General features: G+C 42.3%; 1 protein-coding gene across 2 annotated transcripts in view; it reads right to left on the reverse strand.

The window, feature by feature from the left end:
* Positions 1-6,742: 6,742 nt before the first annotated feature.
* Positions 6,743-24,746, reverse strand: part of TXLNB (taxilin beta) — an 84,566-nt gene continuing 66,562 nt past the window's right edge. For both annotated transcript variants that reach the window (XM_034962959.3, XM_034962960.3), the window contains 4 exons: positions 22,220-22,294; positions 14,472-14,564; positions 11,260-11,355; positions 6,743-9,988 (listed from right to left, as the gene is read on the reverse strand). In XM_034962959.3, coding sequence (XP_034818850.3) covers positions 9,200-9,988; positions 11,260-11,355; positions 14,472-14,564; positions 22,220-22,294 — 1,053 coding nt within the window. In that variant the 3' untranslated portion in view covers positions 6,743-9,199. The remainder of the gene's footprint in view (positions 9,989-11,259; positions 11,356-14,471; positions 14,565-22,219; positions 22,295-24,746) is intronic.

Here is a 24,746-nt window from a genome sequence, read left to right on the forward strand (position 1 = left end):
GTAAGTTTTCTCTATTTTCTGAATGTTTATTATGTAATTTTATTATTTTTATAAGAGAATGCCTTTACTATATATAAATATATATTTTTATATAAATTTATATATATATAAATAAATATAGATAGATAGATAGATATATTTTTTTGAGACAGTGTCTCACTGTCACCCAGGCTAGATACAGTGGCAGGAACATGTCTCATTGCTTCCTTGACCTCCTGGACTTGGTGAGTCTCATGAGATCTGATGGTTTTTTAAGTGTCTGGTGTTTCCTTTGGTTGCACTCACTCACTCTGTCCTGCCACCCTGTGAAGAAGGTACCTGCTTCTTCTTCACCTTCTGCCATGATTGTTAAGTTTCCTGAGGCCTCCCCAGCCATGCAGAACTATGAGTCAATTAAGCCTCTTTCCTTTATAAATTATCCAGTCTTAGGTATTTCTTTATAGCAGTGTGAGAATGAACTAATATAGTAAATTGTTACCAAGATAGTGGGGTGCTGCTATAAGGATACACAAAAATGTGGAAGTGACTTTGGAACTGGGTAACAGGCAGAGGTTGGAACAGTTTGGAGGGCTCGGAAGATGTGGGAAAGTTTGGAATTCCCTTCCTAGAGACTTGATGAATGGCTTTGACCAAAATGCTGATAGTGATATGGACAATGAAGTCCAGGCTGAGGTGACCTCAGATGGTGATGAAGAACTTGTTGGCAACTAGAGTAAAGGTCACTCTTGCTATGCTTTAGCAAAGAGACTGGCAGCATTTTGCCCCTGCCCTAGAGACCTGTGGAACTTTGAACTTCAGAGAGAGGATTTAGGATATCTATGGAAGAAATTTCTAAGGGGTAAAGCATTCAAGAGGAAGCAGAGCATAAAGGTTTGAAAAATTTGCAGCCAGATGTTGTGAAAGAAAATAAAAACCCATTTTGGGGGGAGAAAGTCAAGCCTGCTAAAACACTCCAGAAATTTGCATAAGTAATGAGGAGCTGAATGTTAATCACCAAGACAATAGGGAAAGTGTCTCCAGGGCATGTCTGAGACCTTCATAGCGGCACCTCTTATCACAGGCCTGGAGGCCTAGGAGGAAAAAATGGTTTTGTGGGCCAGACCCAGGGCCCCACTGTTCTGTGCAGCCTTGGGACATGGGGCCCTGCATCTCAGCTGCTCCAGCTCCAGCAGTGGCTAAAAGGGGTCAAGGTACAGCTCAGGCCATTGCTTCAGAGGGTGCAAGCCCCAAGCCTTGGTGGTTTCCACGTGGTGTTGGGCCTGTGGGTGCACAGAAGTCAAGAATTAAGGTTTGGGAACCTCTGCCAAGATTTCAAAGGATATATGGAAATGCCTGGATTTCCAGATAGAAATTTGCTGCAGGGGCAGAGCCCTCATGGAGAAATTCTACTAGGACAGTGCAGAAGAAAAATGTGGGGTCAGAGCCCCCACACAGAGTCCCCACTGAGACACTGCCTAGTGGAGCGTGGAGCTGTGAGAAGCAGGCCAAAGTCCTCCAGACCCCAGAATGGTAGATCCACCAACAGCCTGCACCGTGTGCCTGGAAAAGCCACAGGCACTCAATGCTAGCCCGTGAAAGCAGCTGGGAAGGGCACTGCACCCTGCAAAGCCACAGGAGTGGAGCTGTCCAAGGCTATGGGAGCCCACCTCTAGCATCAGCATAACCTGGATGTGAGACATGGAGTCAAAGGAGATCATTATGGAACTTTAAGGTTTAATGACTACCTAGTTGGATTTAGGCTTACATGGAACCTGTAGCCCCTTTGTTTTGGCCAATTTTTCCCATTTGGAATAGGTGTATTCCCTCCGGCCTGTGCCCACAGACCTAGGTGAGGACAGGCGCTCCTGTTTTCACACCCAAATGTTGCATTTTCCAAGACCACCCTGGCCTGCCACATCCCCCATCCTGTGTCTATAAAAACTCGGACACCTTAGCAGACACAGTGGCTGGATGTCAAGAGGAACACATGCAATGCCTATACCCCCATTTTGTCTAGGAAGTAACTAACTTGCTTTTGATTTTACAGACTCATAGGCAGAAGGGACTTGCCTTATCTCAGATGAGACTTTGGACTTTTGGGTTAATTCTGGAATGAGTTAAGACTTTGGGGGACTGTTGGGAAGGCATGATTATGTTTTAAAATGTGAGGACATGAGATTTGTGAGGGGCCAGGGGCAGAATGATATGGTTTGGCTCTGTGTCCCCACCCAAATCTCATCTTGAATTGTAATCCCCATAATCCCTATCTGTCAAGGGTGGGACCAGGTGGAGGTAATTGGATCATAGGGGTGGTTTCCCCCATGCTGTTCTTATGATAGTGATATGGGATGGGGGCAGGGAAGTGCTGTGTAGAGAAAGGCAGGGTCCCTGGTGAGGGCTGTACCCTCGAGCCTGTGCCCAGGGACCCAGGTGAGGACAGGCACTCCTGTTTTCATGCCCAAATGCTGCATTTTCCAAGACCATCCGGGCCCGCCACGCCCCCCTTCCTGTGCCTATAAAAACTTCGACACCCTAGCAGACACAGCTGCTGGATGTCAAGAGGAACACATCAGCAGAAGAATGCAGGCAGCTGGACGTCAAGAAGAGCCGAGGAGCGGAAGAGCACACCGACAGGCACCAGCAAATGCTGGTAGGCCATCAACGGTGGAACAATGTGGAATTTGGCTGGGGATGGTCAGAGAAGAGTCCGGACGCTGGGCAGCCTGACTCCAGGGAAAGACACCTTCCCACTCCTTCCCCCTTCTGGCCTCCCCATTCACCTCACTGAGAACTACCTCCACTCAGTAAAACCTTGCACTTATTCTCTAAGCCTACGTGTGATCCAATTTTTCTGGTACACTAAGGTAAGAACCTGGGAGAGAGAAAGCCCTCTGTCCTTGTGATAAGGCAGAGTCTAATTGAGCTGATTAATGCAAGCCACCTGCAGACGGCTAAACTGAAAGAGTGCACTGTAACACACGCCCACTGGGGCTTCCAGAGCTGTAAACACTCAACCCTAGATGCTGCTGTGGGGTCAGTGCTCTCCACGACCTGCCCTTCCGCATGCTCCCCTAAGGGTATGAGCAGTAGGGCACCAAAGAAGCGAGCCACACCCCCATCACATGCCCTGCAATGGGGATAAGGGAACTTTTCCCATTTCAATAGTGAGTTCTCACAGATCCGATTGTTTTATAAGCACCTGGCATTTCCCCTGCTTGCACTCACTGCATCCTGCTGCCCTGCATCCTGCTTCTCCTTTGCCTTCCACCATGATTTTAAGTTTCCTGAGGCCTCCCAAGCCATGCAGAACGGTGAGTCAAGCCTCTTTCCTTTATAAATTACTCAGTCTTGTGTATTTCTTCATAGCAGTGTGAAAATAGACTAATATACAGGCTCAAGCGATCCTCCTGCCTCAGCCTCCCAAGTAGCTGGGACCACAGGTGCCTGCCACCACACCTGGCTAATTTTGTAATTTTTATAGAGATGGGATTTTGCCATGTTGCTCAGGCTGATCTACAACTGCTGAGCTCAAGTGATCCTCCTGATCCACCCACCTTGGCCTCCCAAGGTCCTGTGATTACAGACCTGAGCCACTGTGCCTGACCACCTTTATTATTCTAAAAGAAACACAAATAAGAAAACAAGGCAGCAACCCTACAAACCCTGTGTGTAAAAATTCTCCAGGTTGGAGCTGTGGTGTTAAAGTGTATTAAGGTCATCATGGGTTGGGCTTTTTATTGCTATCCTGCTTCCCCAAAAGGGCTCATCAGTTTATGTCCCTCTTCCTTTCATTGTTCTTAATAGTCTTATGGTTTTATCTTATATGTCATATCTTAAGATCTTACCCTCTATATAATAGCTTATAGATTTGAACTCTTTCACATTTTTTTGAAAATATGTAGTATATTGGCCGGGTGCGGTGGCTCACACCTGTAATTCCAGCACTTTTGGAGGCTGAGGCAGGCAGATCAGGAGGTCAGGAGATCGAGACCATCCTGGCTAACACAGTGAAACCCGTCTCTACTAAAGATACAAAATATTAGCTGGGTGTGGTGGCACATGCCTGTAGTCCCAGCTACTCGGGAGGCTGAGGCAGGAGAATCGCTTGAACCCAGGAGGCGGAGGTTGCAGTGAGTCAAGATCGTGCTACTGCAGTCCAGTGCCTGGGGGATGGAGTGAGAGACTCCATCTAAAAAAAAAAAAAAAAAAGAAAGAAAGAAAAGAAAAAGAAATGATGTAATGTGTCTATGTGTCTATTCTAGATATTTTACCTATAACATATATACATATGTAATAGATACAATAGCTATCAGATTGAAAATATTTCCTTTTTTTCCTCTTGTAACATAATGTCTTCTTGCTTGGCTTCTAGCAAGTAGTTTTTGTGTTATTTGACATAAAATGTCATCAACTGACTGTCAGTTCTGAAATAATGAGTTTTACACGTCGGTATGTTTTAGTTATGATTTGAGGTAACTGAACATTATATCACTTAAAAAAAAGTCAAAGTGGAATAGATGTCGGCATGAATAGAAATCTTGGGCTCTAAAATTCAGCAGGTAGAAGGACTTGCATTTGGGTTTAGCCGAGCTTGATTGTGCTGTTGAAATAATTTATCCTTTTTGTTATCTCCTGGCCAGGTGAAGTAGCTTCTGTGAATAATTTTTGTACCATAGATCAATGAATTTCTAGGTTTATTTTGCTAGTTAAATGTTTCTACCAAATATCCTTATTTGGTGGAAACGATTCTTTTTTATAGTTTGTTCTTGTCAGGAAAGATAATACTAAGCATCCTTTGAAAATACTGGTGTAAGCCCGGGCATGGTGGCTCACGTCTGCAATCCCAGCACTTTGGGAGGCCGAGGCAGGCAGATTACTTGAGGTCAGGAGTTTGAGACCAGTCTGGCCAACACGGTGAAACCCCGTCTCTACTAAAAATACAAAAGTCAGCCGGGCATGGTGGCAGGTGCCTGTAATCCCAGCTACTCAGGAGGCTGAGGCACGAGACTGGCTTAAACCTGGGAGGTAGAGGTTGCAGTAAGCCAAGATCACGCCACTGCACTCCAGCCTGGGCAACAGAGTGAGACTCAGTCTCACAAAAAAGAAAAAAGAAAATATTAGTGTAAATACTCATCTATGGGACCAGAATTAAACTTAGGTCAAATTTTATACCTCCGTATTTATGTATATGTATGTGTGTGTGCATTCACACGCACATGTGACAGAAGCTAGCATTTGCAGAACTTTTATCAAGAGAAACCACCAAAGAGACTTAACTTCAGTATTGAGGATACAACTTAATAGCATTGAGAAAAATCTTCATTATTATCACATGAAAACTTCTGTTCCAACAGAGTGCTCTCATGGATGATAACCTTAATTTTCAAGTTCTAAAATAATACAGAAATGGAAATTATTTAAACCTTGTGAAAATTGAACCCTTATGCCTCACTTGCCTGTGAAACCCTCCTTGCCACTTTATGATGAGAATGAACTTCGGAGGCCAGAGTCCTTATTTTCATTTCACATCTTCCATTAGCAAATTCTTTACATTTTAAATTATTTTACTTTCCCAAATACTGGATTTAACTACTGGTTAGAGGAGAATGGGCCGGGAAAATTGTCCTGAAACCATCTGCCTCTCCTGTTTCTTGTTGGTCTTATTGAAAAGCAGCATCAGTTTTACAACGAACACATGTTACTTTTATAATCTCAAAAAAGGGGCTATTTAAAACGTGTACGTCAATACCAGGCCAAAAGGAGCAAAATCAGCCTTACAGGCAGGTCTTACCTTTTCTCCCTTCTTAGCTCACAGTCCTCTTCTCACAGCATGCTAGGAAATGTGGTGTTTGAGAAGCCCCTCCCAGGTCAGTGTGGACTGAGAGAGGGAGAAGAATCAAAACGCAGAGCAGCTGGGCCTCTTTGAGTCTTGTTCGATGAAATTCTTGGAGCAGTCAGGAGGGCTGGAGAGAGGAAAAGTGCATCGGCACCTTCTACGCTTCCTCCCTTCCTCCAGGAGGACGCACGGCAGAGAAGCCTGTGGAAACGTGGTCTCGTGGGAGGTTGGTACTGAGAAACATATCAGCTGGGTGAGCACTGTCCACCAGCACTGCAGAGCCAGGCAGAGGAGTCTGGGTTTTGTTTTCTTATTAGCCCTGGGTACTCCGTTTCCAGTGCTTCTCTCTTATAGGCCTCAGTGACATTTTTTCTTTTTTTGAGACAGGGTCTCACTCTGTCACCCAGGCTGGAGTACAGTGGCATGATCATGGCTCACTGCAGCCCCAACCTTCCAGGCTCAAGCGATCCTCCTGCCTCAGCTTCCCGAGTGGCTGGGACCAGAGGCATGTGCCACTATGTCTGGCTAATTTTTTTTAAAAATTTTTTGTAGAGATGGGGGTTTACTATGTTGCCCAGGCTGGTCTTGAACTCCCAGGCTCAAGTGATCCTCCCACCTTAGTTTCCAAAGTGCTGGGATTATAGGCGTGAGCTACCATGCCTGGCCTCCGTGATTTGTAACTGTAGCCTCATTGTTATTTCTCCCTCCCTTTCTCTCTCTGTCTCTCTCTGTCTGTCACATACACACACACACACCCCAATGTCTTCAAAGTGTTGACTACACGTAATTCTATTTAGTGACCAAAAACTTAATAAACTACAGAATAAAACCATAATTTTCATTAGGTATTGTCGAAACATAGAAGTAATAAAAATAAAAATAAAATAAAATAAGTCAAAGTTAAAAAATAAAATGAGTACTAGAGAATTTGGGAAGAGAAGTACCTTTTTAATAGATATATAAATTATAGTTATTTAACTTAGAAAACAATAACTTTAGTGTTTCTAGAAAGTAGATGGCATTTCTAAAAAATAGTTACATACACTTGATAAAGAACAGATATTCCTTTTGAATTTAGAACTTTATGAGTTATTGTTATAATTAGTAAGGCTAAATTTTAACACAAAGGACTATAATAAAACATTCTTTGAATATTAAAATAATTCCCCCAAAACCTATATTAAGCTTTACAAATTTCAGACAAGTCATTCCATCTGAAACTCTGTCCAAGATATACATGGCTGTGAGTAATGTATTTCTGTGAAAGTCTTTTGGATGAAAATAATGAACTTTGGGTTTTAGAATATTTGATTTACTGCCTTTGGGTTCCTCTCCTGCCTGTTTCTCTTGCTAAATATTCAGACTGAGACTTTACTATGACTAATCTTACTCCATTCTTGGACGTTCTGCCTCTGCAGTGAGGAAGGAGACCCTCCTGGATTATGGTGAATATTTAGCTCTGAATCAAATGAATGTTTAAATCTCTAAGACTTGCAGTAATGTTGAATTTGGCTGGATACCCTGTGGTTATATTTTAAGCCTTTAAAAATATACAGATTCTCAAATAGCGACAAGCTTTTTTCCTGATTTTTTTTCCTGCCTAGCAACTTTGTTATTATCCTCACTGTCTACTTCAAACAAACTGTATGCAGTTTACAATTCTTGTAGCATATGGTTGCTGCCTACAAGCACTTTGTGTGCCTTGGCAAACAGCCACATGCAACATTGAAGAATGGTTTCCTGGATGAGTACTAGAGAATTTTGTTTCTATCCATTTTTCTACTTGAGTTCAACTTTCAAGATAGGGTTGGGTTAGACATTGTTTCTTTCTTCCCTTCTCCCTCCTTCCTTTCTTCCTTCCCTTTCCTCTCTCTCCCTCTCTTCTTTCCTGTTTCATTGTTGCGGCTATCCTTTACCCTAGGTAATTTATGTTGTCAATATCATTAGAGGTTCTCATCAAGCAATGTTAATGTAATACTCATGTTGACAACCCCAAGTGTTTCTAGCTTTTGCCTTCTCCTGAATCCTCACCTATATTTCAAATCATTTTGATTAAAATCCGTTGGTTTTTTGTTTTGTACTTCTGGCCTAAAGAGAAATCCTCATGGCAGAAAACGTGTTGGTTTGTAAGCCTCATCACTGATATTGAGACCCAGTGTAGATTTCTGTTTTGGAAAAACAATAGGTTTATTTAGCATTAATTGAGATGAGGGCTGGGTGTAATTTCCTGCTGCAAAGGAGAAATTGGGAAGGAAGGAGCAGAAGCTTTTAGAATATAGACTGGGTCTGACAGCAAGAGATGAATATTATGTCTTGAGACATTGGTAGTGCAAGAGGCAGGGGATCAAAGCACAGCCCCTTCTTAGTGTGAGGTCCCTTAACCCCTCAATCCCTAGCTCCCTTTCCCACTTCCAACCCTTTCCTTGCAGGAAGCCTGGAATGGGATGCCCTGGCACATGAGGGGGTGGCAAAGCAATGGGCTGAGAAGTGTAGGAGAAGCAGCTCCAAGAGGTGAGCTTGTGTTTCTCTTTTCTGTTTTGGGCCCCTTGTGGCCATCTTTGTGTCCATGCTGTCTGCACAGATTGTAGTCTAACTGCTTTTCTGCCATTTGATCAACTGGTTGAATTCATTTATCTACCATTGGGTTACTTATTTTTGCCCAACATAATGATAGCCTAAATACTTATAGTCCGAACTCTCTTCGGATTTATAGAGCATTAGTCAACCATAGTCTCAAGTGCAAGTAAGAGATCATTTTTTTGATTAGCATCTAAATATTCTGCATTGAGAAAAATGCATTAAGGGGTGAGAGAAATGTATGTGTAATAATGCATTTATATATACATATAGATACGTGCATATATGTATATAAACAAATATTCACACATCTATACATACGTGTATATATACATATAAGTACACACATATGTATATATTATGTATATGTATAGTTTAAATGTAACCTGGGCATCCATAAATTACTATGGAACTTATTAAACTATATATTCAAATAAGCAGAACATCACATTTTCAGTATTTATATATTGCAGTGGAAGTCTTTAAACATCAAATCTTACTGGTGATTAACAAATTTAAGTATTATCTTAACAAAAAAGTAATATAAATTTGCTATCTGTATGTTTTGTTGCCCTTTGGGAAAATTATACTGTCAACCAGTGTTAAATAGAAAAACTTCAAATCAGTTATAAATTGACAACAAATAGCAAAGTCTGAATGAATGTGTTCTGCCTAACATTAAAAAATGTCTTGATCCTAATTCTATTCCATTTGACATCTCTAGCCCTTAATGCCTTTTTCGGAAGACAATCTGTTATGCTGAATATGCAAAGAGGCAGGAAGAAGCCTCTGAAGGCACGGTGAGGCTTAGTCGACGCCTTCCAGATTGGTGTCAGCCACGTTGCGCGGCTGGGGCCCAGCTGAGGCCCCTACTGGCAGCTCCTCTGCTGCTGCTCGTGGGGGCTGCCTACTGGGCTCGCATGCAGGCACCATGGCTGCAACGTGCTCTTCTGCTGTGCATGCTGGAGCAGGCACATCTGCCTCCATCTTCTGTAGGGAGGCCTCGGTGGGAGCCTGTGGGGCCTGACCGGAAGCTTCTGCCTCTGGCTTCCAGGACTGCTGATCAGCCTGTGCTCCAACCGGGAGACCCTCGCATTGGGTTTCTGCTCCCAACCCGGCAGGAGAATTACTGGCCTTGGAGGGAGGTTCACCCTCACTGCCTCCTTCGGCTTCAGCCTGAGGAGTTAGGGGAGGCAGGGGACTCTCTGAATCCGGTGAAGGGATCAGAGGGGGTTGCTCTGGCTCCTTGAGAGCGGCGTCACCACTCTCCTGAGAACTGCGTATTTCGGGTTGGGTTTCTTTGGACTGGTGCGGGGTTGACTCCGGATGATGAATTATCATGAAGGCTGTGGCCAGATTTTTCACTGCGGTTTGGACACTATTAACCTCCTCTGCGTCAATCTCTTGATCCACAGAGACGTTTGACTCTGGCTCTTCATCGGAGTTGTGCTGACTTTGGTCATCCTTTTCAGATATTTCTGCGTCTCTGATTTTTTTGTAGAGTTCATTTCTCTCTTCTTGTAAAGCACGGCAGAGGTTCTCTAGCCTCCCGATTTTCATCACAAAGCACTCATATTCTTTAGCTCTCAGTGCTTTCTGTGATGTGAAAACACACGCACATACACACACAGATGAAATGACATGATAAGCAAAATGTCCAGGATGCTTTCTGGAAACAAGCAAAACTATTTGTCCCAGAATTTGTCTACTAGGCTCTGGGACCTGGCCACAGAGTAGGGGCTGAACAGATGCTTGGTCATGGACATCACTTCCTTTTTTTTTTGGCATTGTGTACTAGACTGGTAGATTTTTTAATCACCATAGCCTGTTCATTGGGAAAGAAAGATGGTCAGGCTTCCTTCTGCTTTGGTCCATAGCCTCTCAAATCTTATGGATGAATTTTCTGCTTCTGAGACTTAGAAGGTAGAAGCAAGACTTGCGGCAAGATAAATGAGATGGATTGGGACTTGGGTTTCAGCAATGCCTTCCTTATCTGTTCTATGAATAAACTGCTATGTGCTAATCCCAGCAGCCATTTGATTTATGTTGATGAGTAATATCTCTTTGGAATTGGTTGCAATTTGAGAAGAACTGTTAGAACAGTAATTATAACCATAGAAATTCACCATATACTAATTCATGATGCTGGCTGCTCAAACGGTTCAGTTTTTTCCTCTAGAAATGTCTATTTGTGCATGAAAATGTTCCTAATTATCTCACTCCTTCACCTCACCTCTGAGCTACTCTGTCCCTTTGAGACCTTTTTTCCCCCACTCGTTATACATGGAGAGACCTTCACCTGTAAGCCCTACCTCTCAGGTCAGGGGCCATGTATCTTTGCCTTTGGACTCTCAAAACCTACTTGGAGCCTGGCATGAGATCAGTGTTTAAATGTCTATTGGAGGAATTAAAAAGATATCTCCATATCTGTTTATATTAGAAAATAGCACATGCACTGGATGCTCGGGCTGGTGTCTTCTCACAGTATGTTCAAATCAACTAATTAATTTATTCAGCACCTGTTATGTGTCAGACACTGGGGAAATTTAAAGTAAAATAAGACACTCATCCTACCTTTAAGGAATTCACAGCCCTTAAAGGGGACAGCTGCCCTGGTTACAGCTATTGAATCAACAGGTAAGCATGTGACTTAGGGTCACAAAACTCTTTCTGAGTCTGGACCTGATTCTAAATGACCTTTGCTCTTATTATACTTATTACAATTTAAAATGTCACATCCTGCCACCCCAAATTCAACTCTTTTTCACACATAACCATTTGTACTATTACCAGGTTATAATTGTATCGTAAGTCTGAATGTTTTGACTAGACAGAGGGGATTAAAGCTAAGGGAGAAACTTCCTCACCTCTTCAATCATGTCCAACAGAGCTTTGTTACAGTTCTCAAATCGAGCTTTCCATGTGGCTGTGTCCTTTTCCAGCTTCTTCATTTTCTTAGTTGTCTACAGAAATTAGAGTGAGTGTGTGTTAATCTTGAAAAGTTAATATATCAAGGAAGCTATTAGCTCCATATGTGAGACCAGGAGAAGCCCTTTTGTTACCAGATGCTGAAGCAAACAAATGTTCAATGTCAAGAATGAAGATTGCAGCAGAGTCATGATTTATTTCTGAGCCGTCTAGGGCAGTGGCGAGCAAACTTATTTGCACCTGAGCCAATTCAGGAAATGGGAAATGACTTAGGGGCACATGGTTTTGTCACTGCTTTTTCTTTCATTTAAAAGAAGAATATCTTTACGGAGTTCCATGAACAAGCCTGTAATTTAGGATATTTACTGTATTGAATAGAAGACTATCACAGTGGGAAAGCTGGCATGGCCTTTTTAGCCATTAAAATGTTGATAATATCTGGGCACATCTGAGAAGTTGCTGCACAAAAGCAGTGTCTGTATTTTCTGGGTCTTTACATTTATAGAGTGAGGTAGAGTTCACAAAATGTGATTACATGCATTATTTGTTTCATCCTTGAAACAGTCCCACAAGGAAGGTTCTATTTTCACCCCCATTTTATAAATGGGGAAACCGAAGTTCGGAGAGGTAGAGTAATATTTAGGTGAATTAACAGAATAGTGGGGCTGCCATTCTTTTATTTCATTTAATGAAGCATATAGAATGTCTGGTGGTCACCAGGCCCTGGGCTGGGTGCGAGGAAGTAAGAAGTGAATAAAATGCAGCCTGTGTTTTTCGAACCTGAGGCTACTCACATTCTTGTTTGTAGGATCTCTTCTTTGCTTAGATGAAGTGGAGAACGAGGCATGTACTCAGGTGCAGTTTTCCTGGATGAAACATAGCTGGGCACTCGCTGCTTGGTGCCAAGCTGCCTGAAGCTGGGTACCCACGGAGGCCAGAGGCTGGGCCCAAGACTGTCAGCCCCTGGCTCTACAGACAAGCTAGGTTTTTAATTTTGATCATATTTTAATTTAGTTAGTAGTTTGTAAACTTCTTTGTTTTCTTCTTTTTTGTTGTTGTTGTTTGTTTTTCACTCTTTTGCCCAGGCTAGAGTGCAATGGTGTGATCTCGGCTCACTGCAAACTCTGCCTCCCGAGTTCAAGGGATTCTCCTGCCTCAGCCTCCTGAGTAGCTGGGATTACAGGCGCCTGCCACCATTCCTGGCTAATTTTTTGTATTTCAGTAGAAACAGTGTTTCACCATGTTGGCCAGGCGGTCTTGAGCTCCTGACCTCAAGTGATCCACCCGCCTCAGCCTCCCAAAATGCTGGGATTGCAGGCATGAGCCACTGCGCCCAGCCAGTTGTTTGTAAACTTTAAGGTCATCAATCTTTTTAAGAATGTGGTGAAAGCTATGGGACCACACTTCACAAAAATGTGCATTTGTGCATCATTTTTTTTTTTTTTAATTTCTAGAGAGTTCTCAGGTCAACTACTAACATCCATAAATGGACCCAAGATTAAGAACTCCTGATTTAATATTTATTCCACTCTTAAAACTACATAATTTTGAAAAACATTTTTTCCTGTTCTAATTTATTCCAATCTTAAAATGCTAGAATTTCAAAAAAAAAATTAAGAAAATGGATAGTTCCATTCTGAAGTGGGAGAGCTGTAACATTTAACAAGTGTCAATCTTCTTCAGGTTGCTCATTGTAAAATTTATCATAATATTTTAAAAATATATTTTAAGAGGATGTTTTCTACACTTCAAAACCATTAATGCCAATCCCTGTTCGGAAACACAGTTCTGATGGCTGATTTTGTATTGGGAAGACACTGAACAAGCTTTAAACATTACATTAAATTATAATACTGGCACCTTATATTTGAAAAATACGCATAAAAAGTTAAAATCCCTTCCAAAATGTATTAATTTAACTTCACAATCTTGTGAGTTAGGCAGGGAAAGTAGTATCTGCATAGATTAAAAAAAATTAGAGGCCAGGCATGGTGGCTCATGCCTGTAATACCAGCACTTTGAGAGGCCGTGGTGGGTGGATCACATGAGGTCAGGAGTTCGAGACCAGCCTGACCAACACAGTGAAACCCCGTCTTTACTAAAAATATAAAATTAACCAGACATGGTGGTGCATGCCTGTAATCCCAGCTACTCGGGAGGCTGAGGCAGGAGAATTGCTTGAACCCGGAAGGCAGAGGTTGCAGTGAGCCAAGATCGCACCATTGCACTCCAGCCTGGGCAACAAGAGCGAAATTCCATCTCAAAAAAAAAAAAAAAAAATTAGATTCAGGAAGTTAAGTGACTTGATGAGTAAGACCACTTGATGAGCAAGAACACATCAGAATTGAATTCAGGCTTCCATCTTCTCATTCAAGGCTCTGTCAGTTATATCACATTACATAAGTTAAATTCTCTTCTAAGAAGGTTCTTATAAGATGGTATTTCCTATTCTAACATTCTACTTTTGTATATTCATATAAAAGTTTTTTGTGTTTTTGTTTTGAGACAGATTCTCGCTCTGTTGCCCAGGCTAGAGTGCAGTGGCGTGATCTCACTCGCTGCAACCTCCGCCTCCCAGGTTCAAGCGATTCTCCTGCCTCACCTTCCTGAGTAGCTGGGACTACAGGCGCATGCCACCACGCCTGGCTAATTTTTGTGTTTTTAGTAGAGACAGGCTTTCACCATCTTGGCCAGGCTGGTCTCGAACTCCTGATCTTGTGATCCACACGCCTTGGGCTCCCAAAGTGCTGGGATTACAGGCATGAGCCACCACGTCTGGACAAAAGTTTTGTTGTTTTTTTTTTTAATTCTTAGAAGGTTATATTTTGAGTTCAGTATATACACCATCATGTTAAATTGCTAGCTCTGGTCTTTTTTTTTTTTTTTTTTTTAAGTTATCCATGGGTTAGAAAAAGAACTATTCTTCTTCAGAGTGAAAATGTAACCTAGAATTTTTGGACTCCTGCTAAGATTAATTCACTAGATACTTACCAATTAAAAAATACAGCCCAAACCTCATTCCTACCTATAAACATTTCATTACTTTGTGAAATGCACCAAAATATCTTAGTGAGAGAAAAAGGAAACCAAAGGAAATTTGCCTGTCAAAATAGAAAATGTCAATATTTTGTTGGTGATAAGCAATACTCACTTTGTCCATTTCCTGTTTGAACGTGGCAAACACCTCGTTGCTTTTAGTTAGTGTGCTCTGGAATTCTTCAAACCTTCCTGAGTAGAGAGTGAGCTGTAAACAGAGGAAAGAGTGGATCTTTCAGAATACTTCCAGAAGAAAACATGTCATTGTTCATTATTTAAAGGAATTCTCAATATAATATTAGTAATATGTTTAATTATTTTATTTACTACAAGATTAACCTAGGCCAGTGAGCATGATTGAAATGCTTCTTTAAAGAAAAATGGAAAAATAGTCTGGGCGCAGTGGCTCACGCCTGTAATGCCAGCACTTTGGGCGGCCAAGGCAGATGGATCACCTGAGGTCAAGAGTTTGAGACCAGGAGAATGGCGTGAACCTGGGAGGCGGAGCTTGCAGTGAGCCGAGATCATGCCACTGCACTCCAGCCTGGGCGACAGAGCGAGACTCCGTCTCAAAAAAAAAAAAAAAAAGTTTGAGACCATTCTGGCCAACATGGTGAAACCCCGTCTCTACTAAAAATACAAAAATTAGCCGGGCATGGTGGTGGGCACCTGTAATCCCAGCTACTCGGGATGCTGAGGCAGGAGAATCGCTTGAACCCAGGAGGCAGGGGTTGCAGTGAGCAGAGATCACGCCATTACACTCCATCCTGGGCAACAAGAGCAAAACTCTGTCTCCAAAAAAAAAAAAGAAAAAAATGAAAAAAGAAAATATGTTATTTCATTATATTAAAACTTTTATCAACATTTATTGAGTACTACATGCATGGACTGTATGTACAGAAGTATTTAACACATGGATCTGCATTTGAGGGACCTGCACTTCTAATGGGAAGACCATCTCAAAGACAACTTGACTATGGGACAATGGCTACATAGTCAAGTCAGTTAAGGACAGTGGGTGATCGCAGAAGGTGAGCATGGCAGGTGATCATGTGAGCCACATGTTTATGGAGAAGGTGAACCTGGAACTTGGTCTTGAAGGAACGGAAAAAATAGACAAATGAAAAGACGTGATAAAGGCAATGTGGGCTGGACACGGACAAGGGCCATTGCCATGACACAGGTTGTACACCACTCTAGGCAGTTGCCATTTCTGTTTCAGACATCAGAGTTTTGTATGTTTATGAATATAGCATTCTAGCCAATAGCAGTTAAATGTCCCTTTTTATCAAAATCAGTTTATTACATCAGTTTTCCACAGATGGAAGTAATGAGTCTTGAAAAAGAGATGCCTTTTTCTAATTTTCAGAGAAGCATTGTATGGGTTAGCATTTGCCAAGTGTATGGCTCACCATGGAGATATAGCGAGGAGCATTTGTATCGCCAAGTCCTTAATTCCAGTGCTTGCATTCGGGGTGGAAATGGGGCAACACAGGGAAGGAGAGTGTGTAAATACTTGATCAGTGATATAATGACAGTGATAAAATAATAAAATCTTGTCTTTGAAAATAATATTAGGGTAGCATGTTTTGAATGAGAGAGGATTTAGTATGGATGATTCAGATTGGTCAAGCCTCAATTTTCAAATGAATCTTTGGTACTCTTGAGTGTCCAGAATAGTCCCAAGTCTTCAAATGGGTATAACATTTTCATACAACATAGTTTTTTGTATGAAGAAGCAGACTTGCAGCATCCGTCAATAAACAAGGGCCCTGGCTGCACTGGATAGACCAGGAAGGCTGGGTTATCAGCTGGAAGGAAGGCACCGACCGGTGTTATCAGTGAGACTGTCTTTTTTAAAGTACAGAAAGCACCCTGAATGAAAGCTGGCAGATTGGAGAGTTTCCAGTCTTGGGGTGTGGGTGTGAGAGGGAGTATGTATGAGTCAAACAACCCCTAGAGCCCAGAAAATTGCTTATCTAGAATGGGTTTTCCCCAATAATTTGGAGTAGTAGAGATTTTACTGCAGTAGACAGCAATAACATAAATCATTTCGGTAGAATACAGATTATCCAAAGAAAAGCCAAATGACAGCTGATTATCATTTTGAATTCTCTCATTAGTACTGTATGTGACAGAACCGAAATTTGTTTCTCATGATTCCTTGACACACAGATTAAAGAAGACAGAGTAAAGGGGCATCAAGGAATTCATGGCCAAGAAGGGGCTCTAGGGTTTTACACACACGGAGAGACACACACACTCTGTCTCTCACACACACACGCATGGTGCATAAGACAATATTTACTGTGGTTTTTTTTTTCTTTAAGAGACAGTCTGATTCTGTCACCCAGGCTGGAGTGCAATTGTGTGATCCTAGCTCACTGCAGCCTCAATCTCCTGGGCTTAAGGGATCCTCCTGCATCAGCCTCCAGAGTTGCTAGGACTACAGGCACATGCCCCATGTCTGGCTTTTTTTTTTTTTTTTTTTTTTTTTTTTTTTTAACACAGCCTGGTCTCAAACGCCTGGCTTCAAGCAATCCTCCTGCCTCAACATCCCAAAGTGTTGGGATTACAGGCATGAGCCACTGTACCCAGCCAATCATGTGCAATGCACTCTGACATATTCTGTTCAACTGTGTTTTTTCTTTCTTTCTTTCTTTTTTTTTTTTTTTCAAAATACTGGCTGGAATCCACTGTGGGCCAGAATTAATTTCAGGGCCCACAAATGGGTCAGACCTCTTGGTCTGAGACACTGTGCCCTAGGGTTAGCTCCTGGGGACTGGCTACCTATCCTGTACATCAACCATTGGCCTAGGGTGGGAACAACTACCCCCAGCAGATCCTGGTCACCTTCTATCACAAAATCTTTTCATTTGTATTCTCAGCCCGGCCTCTTTTGTTAACTTTTTTCCTTAATTTCTCCCCATTCTTTTTCCAACTTATCAGTAACTCTAGCAGAGTTACATAGAGGCCTCAGACACTGTGGTCTCCTGAGCTGGTCCTCCCGATCCCTCTTGCAGCCCTGTAGTTGCAGGCTGCAGACAGACGGGGCAGGAGTGAGCACATGTCTGGTCCATCTCACAGATGCAGCCTTGCTGGAATCAGCAAGAACAACCACCCCCAGGACTTCAGCCTCAACATGAGCTAACAGGCATTAAAAGCCCTCAGGTTTGATTGTCTTCACTTAACTGGATAAGGCTGTCACCATGTCTTACTTTTCCATGTGTACCTGTTATATTTTTTCATTATGTCTCAAAGTAAAGGCTTTAAAAAAGAAAAAGGCAGAATGTTCTTTGTGGTGTATTAATTGGGCAGATTTTGTTTCCTTTTCTTATGTTTTCTTGTTGCTGGCTCATGAGCATGGAGAAGACAGACACACCCAGAGTTCTGAGAAGTAGTGTCTTGATTCATCACCAGCTCTTCTGTGCTTTTTCTAGTTATGGTTTTCATTTTTGCTTTCTATTAAAAAAATTAATTGTAGTAAAATACACATAGCACAAAAGTTACCATCCTAACCATTTTTAAGTGTATAGTTCAGAATTGCTAAGTATATTTCCAGTGTGGTGCAACCAATCTCTGGAACTTTTTCCATTTTGCAAAATGGAAACTTTATACACATTAAACAACAATTCCCTATTTCTTCCTTCCAGTGACCAGTCTAACATTTTGCTTTTCTTCCTATTTGACCTCTCTGTCTGGTGGCAAAAACTATGGATTTCTCAGATAACGCTAACACTCTCCTACTTACTAAATGTTTGTGCTTCTTGTTTACTAAATGGATATTTGTTTGGTAGCGTCTTCCCTCTCACTATCGTGCTGACAGGATACATGTTTGGTTTCATGTGTCATATTCCCAGTCTCACTTTGGTATTTCACAGAGCCAGGGAAGGACATCCAGAGGTCATGCACAGCATTTCCCCTGCCAGAGGCAGAAATAGAAACAAACTCTTCTATGATTAGAACAACAACAAAAATTGCCTCAATATTTCACTTTTAAATGGGCCAAGTGACAAACACAGTCTTCTCACTGAGCACCAAATTTTAATTACAGACACTCATAGAGATGGGAAACAACTGTGTTCAGGAATCATCTTGGTGAACCTGTGAGATTTGGTTTGGGAGTTAAGTCCTATGACAAGAACAGGTGCAGCAGTGCTCTCCTCTCACCCTGTAGAGGTATGGGGAGGACTTCAGACTTTAAAGACTCTGATTACATGCTTTCCACAATTTACCCACTCATCTTTCCCCTTGGGTAGTATTTTGTGTCCACATCAGATATTGCTGACTTCCCACATCTGCTACTGTCTTCATCCTTGTTGATCCAATGAACACTCTATTTTGTAGTGACAATTGTATCCCATTGATCATCTCTGACATTTATTCTGTTGCCTTGGCTTGTATAATTGAAAGCCAGACATCACTTCCCTAAGTGAGAAGCCTGCCCCCAACTGGCCAGCAGTTGTCTTATGACTGAAATGTGACTTCTCTAGGAAAATAACACAATCTGTCCTTGATAATTCTGTTGCCCAGACCTTAGAAATGGGGCCTTGGACTTGGCCTCCTGCTACTCCCACCCATTTAAAGGCAGCGTAAAACCAAAGGAAGTGTTGGAGTGTTATGCAAAAGAATCTGTGATAGAGTTTGTTTTCAAAGTTTAGAAGTTTTAGAAATATAATGTTGATACTTTTTAATGAGGAGCTTGTTTAAACATGATTATGCATAGGGATTCAGGACCTCTATTTTATTCTTGAGGCTTAAGTAATTATTGGAATTTCAAAGGTAACTCGGAGACAAAAAAGAAAGACAAAGGAGGGTTCTTGCAATTAGTGAGGCTGCCTGCACTGTGGAACACTGCGGGCAATGGAGAAGGCGGGGTCAACTTAGCTTAGGGCCACACTTCTTCAGCTCTGGAAGTTCTCTATGCTCATGAACTACAGCTGAAAAGCATCTTGAGATCATCTTTTCCAGCGGTTCTTCAACTTTTTTGCAACTTAAGGCTCCTGTTGGGCCGGGCGCAGTGGCTCACGCCTGGAATCCCAGCACTTTGGGAGGCCGAGGTGGGCTGATCATGAGGCCAGGAGATCAAGACCATCCTGGCTAACACGGTGAAACCCTGTCTCTACTAAAAATACAAAAAATTAGCCGGGTGTGGTGGCAGGTGCCTGTAGTCCCAGCTACTCGGGAGGCTGAGGCAGGAGAATGGTGTGAACCCGGGAGGTGGAGCTTGCAGTGAGCTGACATCATGCCACTGCACTCCAGCCTGGGCAACAGACTGAGACACCGTCTCAAAAACAAACAAAAAACTCCTGTTGTCTCATATTTCCTTCTCATATTTCCTTATATGAAATCCTTACCTATGAAATAATACTACTAGTTCATACACTAATTAATAGTCAAGCAGAGATTTTTCTCTCTCTTATTGATGATTATATCGCCAAACCTAGAACCATGCCTAGCACTTAGTAGATGCTCAGTAAATATTGGTTGAATCAATTATGCTTATTTTGGGCCAGACACTGAGCAAAATGCTTTGCATGCATGATTTGAAAACCAACTACATATATTACATATGCATTAACTGATTTTCCTTTTAAAAACTTAAACATAGGCATAATTTCCATCCACAGTTGCTGAGCAAGAGGTGAAGTAATACCAGAAACAACTACATTTTAGATAGTAGCTGCTACCTTATGTGCTGATGTTTTGGAAACGCTGAAAAGTCATAGACCTCTCAGGGGTTGCAGGGCTCCAGGCTGGGGTCATTGATTCATTATAGCATTTTCATTTTGCAGACAAGGAAATTTAGTTCCATAGAGGTTTAGGTGGGTTACACAGGGTCACACAGCTTCTCGGTAAAAGAGCCGGGACTCTGACCCGGTGCCTGGACTCAAGGATGAATGAGGAACAATAGCAAATCTAGAACCCCTGGTTGATGGTTTTTTAAGTTTGAGGGGGTATAAGGGGGAAATTAGATCAAAAGTTTAATATTTGTATTGTACAGGTCATTAAAGGCCTCGATTCTGATGCCAGCTGAGTGAATCACTCTGTAGCCCACAGTTTAACAATGTAATCTACTCTGCTCAAGTTGATTGTCTTCATTTTGTATGGAGGAGTAGAGATTGCATGTAGCAGATGATGTGAACAGTGCACAGCTTCAAGTATTATTTATTGTTCCCCTCAAGGCTCTGTGTGGTGAATGAGGCACAGATAGAATTAGAGGTCTTGGCTTGATTCCTTGAGGTCACACCCCCTTTCCTTCTGCTAGACAGCCAGCAGTCAGCCACCCACCCTACACCATGATGTGATGAGTTCCGTGACTGCCTCAAGGATGATCTTGAGTTTGTAACTCTGGGCCCTTTGCTTCAGACACATTATGGTTCTAACTTCTATGTATCTAGTGTATTAAGACAATTCTTCTTTATTATCAGAGAGTAGTTCATACTGGAGAAAATAATTTATTATTGCTTTGCTATATATGCATTGCAGAAATATACTTTAAGAAGGCTAGATATGAAAATGTTCCCTGTATTTTTGTCTATGCAGTAGTATAATCTGTGATTTAAAATTTCTTATTTGCTTTTTTCTTTTACAATGAACACGATTTGTGTGTGTGTGCGTGTGTGTGTGTGTGTGTGTGTTTACAGTGAACAAGTACTCAGCTGTCAGCATATAAACATTTACAAATCTTAAATTAATGCTGCCCAGCTTGGAAGGTTTCTGATTTCCTTGCCTTCGGTGAATTTTTCCCTGTGACCTCACAGTCCCTTTAGCACTTGGGTGTTTCCCAGGGCAGTGGAAGTCTGTGGCCTGTGGCAGGATGGTACTCCCGGAACCCACAGGGACCATTATTTAGGACAGGCAGAGCCCCAGGTAGGGGTAAGATGGGTAGGTCTGGCTTTCTTCCAGAGTCAGCTGTGGCATAAATGTCCAGAATGGTCCCCTCTTTTTTTGAGTCTGAAATAGGAACCCCCAGAGTCTAACAGAAGCACATAAAAGTTGTCACGCAGCCAAATCAAAATGGTTCCTGACTTGCCTGACACTTCTATCCATTCACCACTGACAAGGCCAACCTCTGATGGCATAGAAACTTGAGTGGTGACTATTTTTCTCATTTTCTTTTCTTTTCTTTCTAAACAGATGGAGTCTCACTCTGTCGCCCAGGCTGGAGTGCAGTGGTGTGATCTCAGCTCACTGCAGCCTCCGCCTCCTGAGTTCCAGTGACTCTCCTGCCTCAGCCTCCTGGGTAGCTGGGATTACAGGCACATGCTACCACGCCTGGCTAATGTTTATATTTTTTTAATAGAGACGGGGTTTCACCATGTTGGTCAGGCTGGTCTCGAACTCCTGACCTCAGGTGATCCGCCCGCCTGGGCCTCCCAAAGTGCTGACGTTACAGGCGTGAGCCACCGCGCCCGGCCTCATTTTCTTTTTATGATAAATAATATCAAGACATGAGGACATTTTAAGAATCGCCAGTCATAGATGGTGCATCTGAGCAGTTTACGTTTTCTTCTTACCTTAACAGGGCAATGAGAGGGGAAATACAGTGGAAATAAGAAGTGCTAGATGGGAACCTGGACACTGGCTGACTCTGTTGACCACTGTACTGTCATCCATTGTCTGTCAACAAACCTTTGACTGGATGTTGCCAGCGCAGAACATTTCTTTTTCATAGATATAATATTGTGCTTTTATTTTTACTTAAAAATATGAATAAATGTGAAGTTGTTCTTCATTTCCAATTCCCATCCCCCCATCCCCTGCCACATAGGAGGACTTCTGCTGCCCACCTTTGGCCCCAGCCTTTTTATCTGGGGACAGTGAGGACAGCGCCCCCATGCCTCGTCCACCTGGCCTCACCTGAGCCTGCAGGACTGTCTCTTGCTCCTTCAGCACTTTCGCCTGAAGTTTCCACTCTGCTGCCTGGTTCAGCAACTATGAGAAGAGAGAGTGTGTGGAAAGATGGTCAGATTTGCCTTTTAGATTACTATTTGGCTGTAATTTGTCTACAAAACTTAGCAACCTGCTCATTAACCTCCTTAAGTAATTTTTTGGAACTTTGAAAAGAATCTAAGAAAGCTTTAAAAACCAGGCCCAGCATGGTGGCTCATGCCTATAATCCCAGCACTTTGGGTGGCTGAGCTGGGAGGATTGCTGGAGGCCAGGAGTTTGAGAACAGCCTGGGCTACATAGGGAGACCTTGTCACTGAAAAAAAAAAAATACAAAAATTAGTCGGGGGTGGTGGTGCATGCCCGCAGTCCCAGCAACTCGAGAGGCTGAGGCAGGAGGATCACTTGAGCCCAGGAATTCCAGGTTGCAATGAGCTATGATGGCACTGCTGCACTCTAGCCTGGGCAATAGAGTGACACTCCATTTCTAAAAAAATAAAGAAAAAGAAAGCTAAGAAAATAATTGGTCTAAAAAAGTTGGATTCTCAACTATAAACTAGTGGTTTTAATAAAAAAAAAAATAGTCTTTAGCTCAGTATGAATCACAAAAAAATTCAACTTCCCACCACATTCTGGAACCTTCTCTAGCAATCTTGGCCAACAATCATTCAGCCTCTGCTGGAACCTCTCCAGAACATCCCCACTTGGTGCACTTTTGTTAGCAACTCTTTTCTTTTTTCTTTTTTTTCTTTGAGACGGAGTTTCTCTTTTGTCGCCCAGGCTGGAATGCAGTGGTGTGACCTCAGCTCCCTGCAACCTCCGCCTCCTGGGTTCAAGCAATTTTCCTGCCTCAGCCTTCTCAGTAACTGGAATTACAGACACCTGCCACCACGCCCAGCTAATTTTTGTATTTTTACTAGAGACGGGGTTTTGCCATGTTGGCCAGGCTGGCCTCCAACTCCTGACCTCGTGATCTGCCCACCTCGGCCTCCCAAAGTGCTGGGATCATAGGCGTGAGCCGCCGTGCCCGGCCAGCAACTGTTTCTTTAGAGTACACCCAGAATCATTCTCCTAGACCACTGTTCTCCACCATAGCACACTTCATACAATAAGAACTATGTATGTCCTTGGTCTTTGTCCCTGATTCCTGACACGGAGCTTCTAACATGCATCAGAATCTCCTACGGAACATATTAAAAATGCAGATGCCTCTCAGATAATATGATTTAGGAAGTACAGGGTGTGACTGAATTCTGTGCTTAAAGAAAATACCCAAAATGGTCCGGATACCGGTGGCCTGTGGATTACATTTTGAGAAATACGGGTTAGAAGTTTGACCTATTGGTCTAAATCCTGGCCCCTGAGAGCTGATGGGTTAGATTGGAAAGGTGATTTGGGCATACAATGACACATTCATATATAAGCTTGTAATTTTAACTGCAGATGAATGCCTATTTATCAATTTTGAGGTAGGGCTGTGGTCTTTGTTTTGGGTATGGATCTTCTGATTAGAGTTCAGAGGGTTTTTTGTTTGGTTTTTATTATTATTTTTAAAAATCACATCCACAGTGTGCCATGTAAGATTTCTAGGTTGTTAGGCTTGTGTGTGTGTGTGTTTAGCGATAGTGCTAGAACCTAAAAATACTTATGAAGCAGCTTGTCTGGATAATTCTCTAGAGTTTTCCACTTCTCCCCCAGTCTTTTATAGCTACTCATATCTAGTTTGACAGTTGTTTTTTGCCATTTGCTTGCATTTGGTCTTTCAAAGCACTAAGCATAATTTGCACAAACAGTTTTTTGTTTTCATACTTATATTTCATCAGTTTATGTAACATCCTGTTGATTTACACAAAAGCAAGTGCAATTGGAAAGAAAAGGTTTGTGCAAAGAGCTGATTCTTGGTAAGCTCCACCTTACTAAACTGGGGCAAATTTTGTAGCCCTTCCAGAGAGTGGCTTGGTAGACCTGCAAGTCAGCATGCTGTGGGCATCGGTCAGTGCGTTTTACAGAGAAAACAGTGAACGCAGAGATCAATCTGGCTAGTCAGTGTGGAGGCTATCAATTAAGAAGTTTCTCTTGTATTTGAAGATAAGCTGATTAAAATTTCCTACTTTTAGTTTATCCCTATTGTAAAAAAAAGTCCACGAGGTCTATGTATTATATAATCAGAACCAAAAAAACTAACAATAAAATCATTATTTTTAAAAACTGGAAAGCTTCTTTTTCCTCATCTAAGTTTGTCTTTTTCTCATGACCCAGCCTCTCCATTTGTAAAATGGGTTGCATTTGTTCCTCTGTGCCTCCCAGGGTGCAATGAAGATTGATTCTCATAGAAGTGCAACCAAATGGTCCTATGAGAGGACTGGGGCAGCTGTGGAGTAGAAGCCCTACAGTGTCCCCTCTGGCCATCTGAGGGGAGTGGTGGCACTGTGCCTGCTTCTTGTGAGCTGGCTATGCAGCTTTGTTGTGATTGGTGACCCCCAACCTCGAGGGAGGC

The sequence above is a fragment of the Pan paniscus genome, chromosome 5 (assembly GCF_029289425.2).
Source record: "Pan paniscus chromosome 5, NHGRI_mPanPan1-v2.0_pri, whole genome shotgun sequence".
In the NCBI taxonomy this organism is placed as follows: Eukaryota; Metazoa; Chordata; class Mammalia; order Primates; family Hominidae; genus Pan; species Pan paniscus.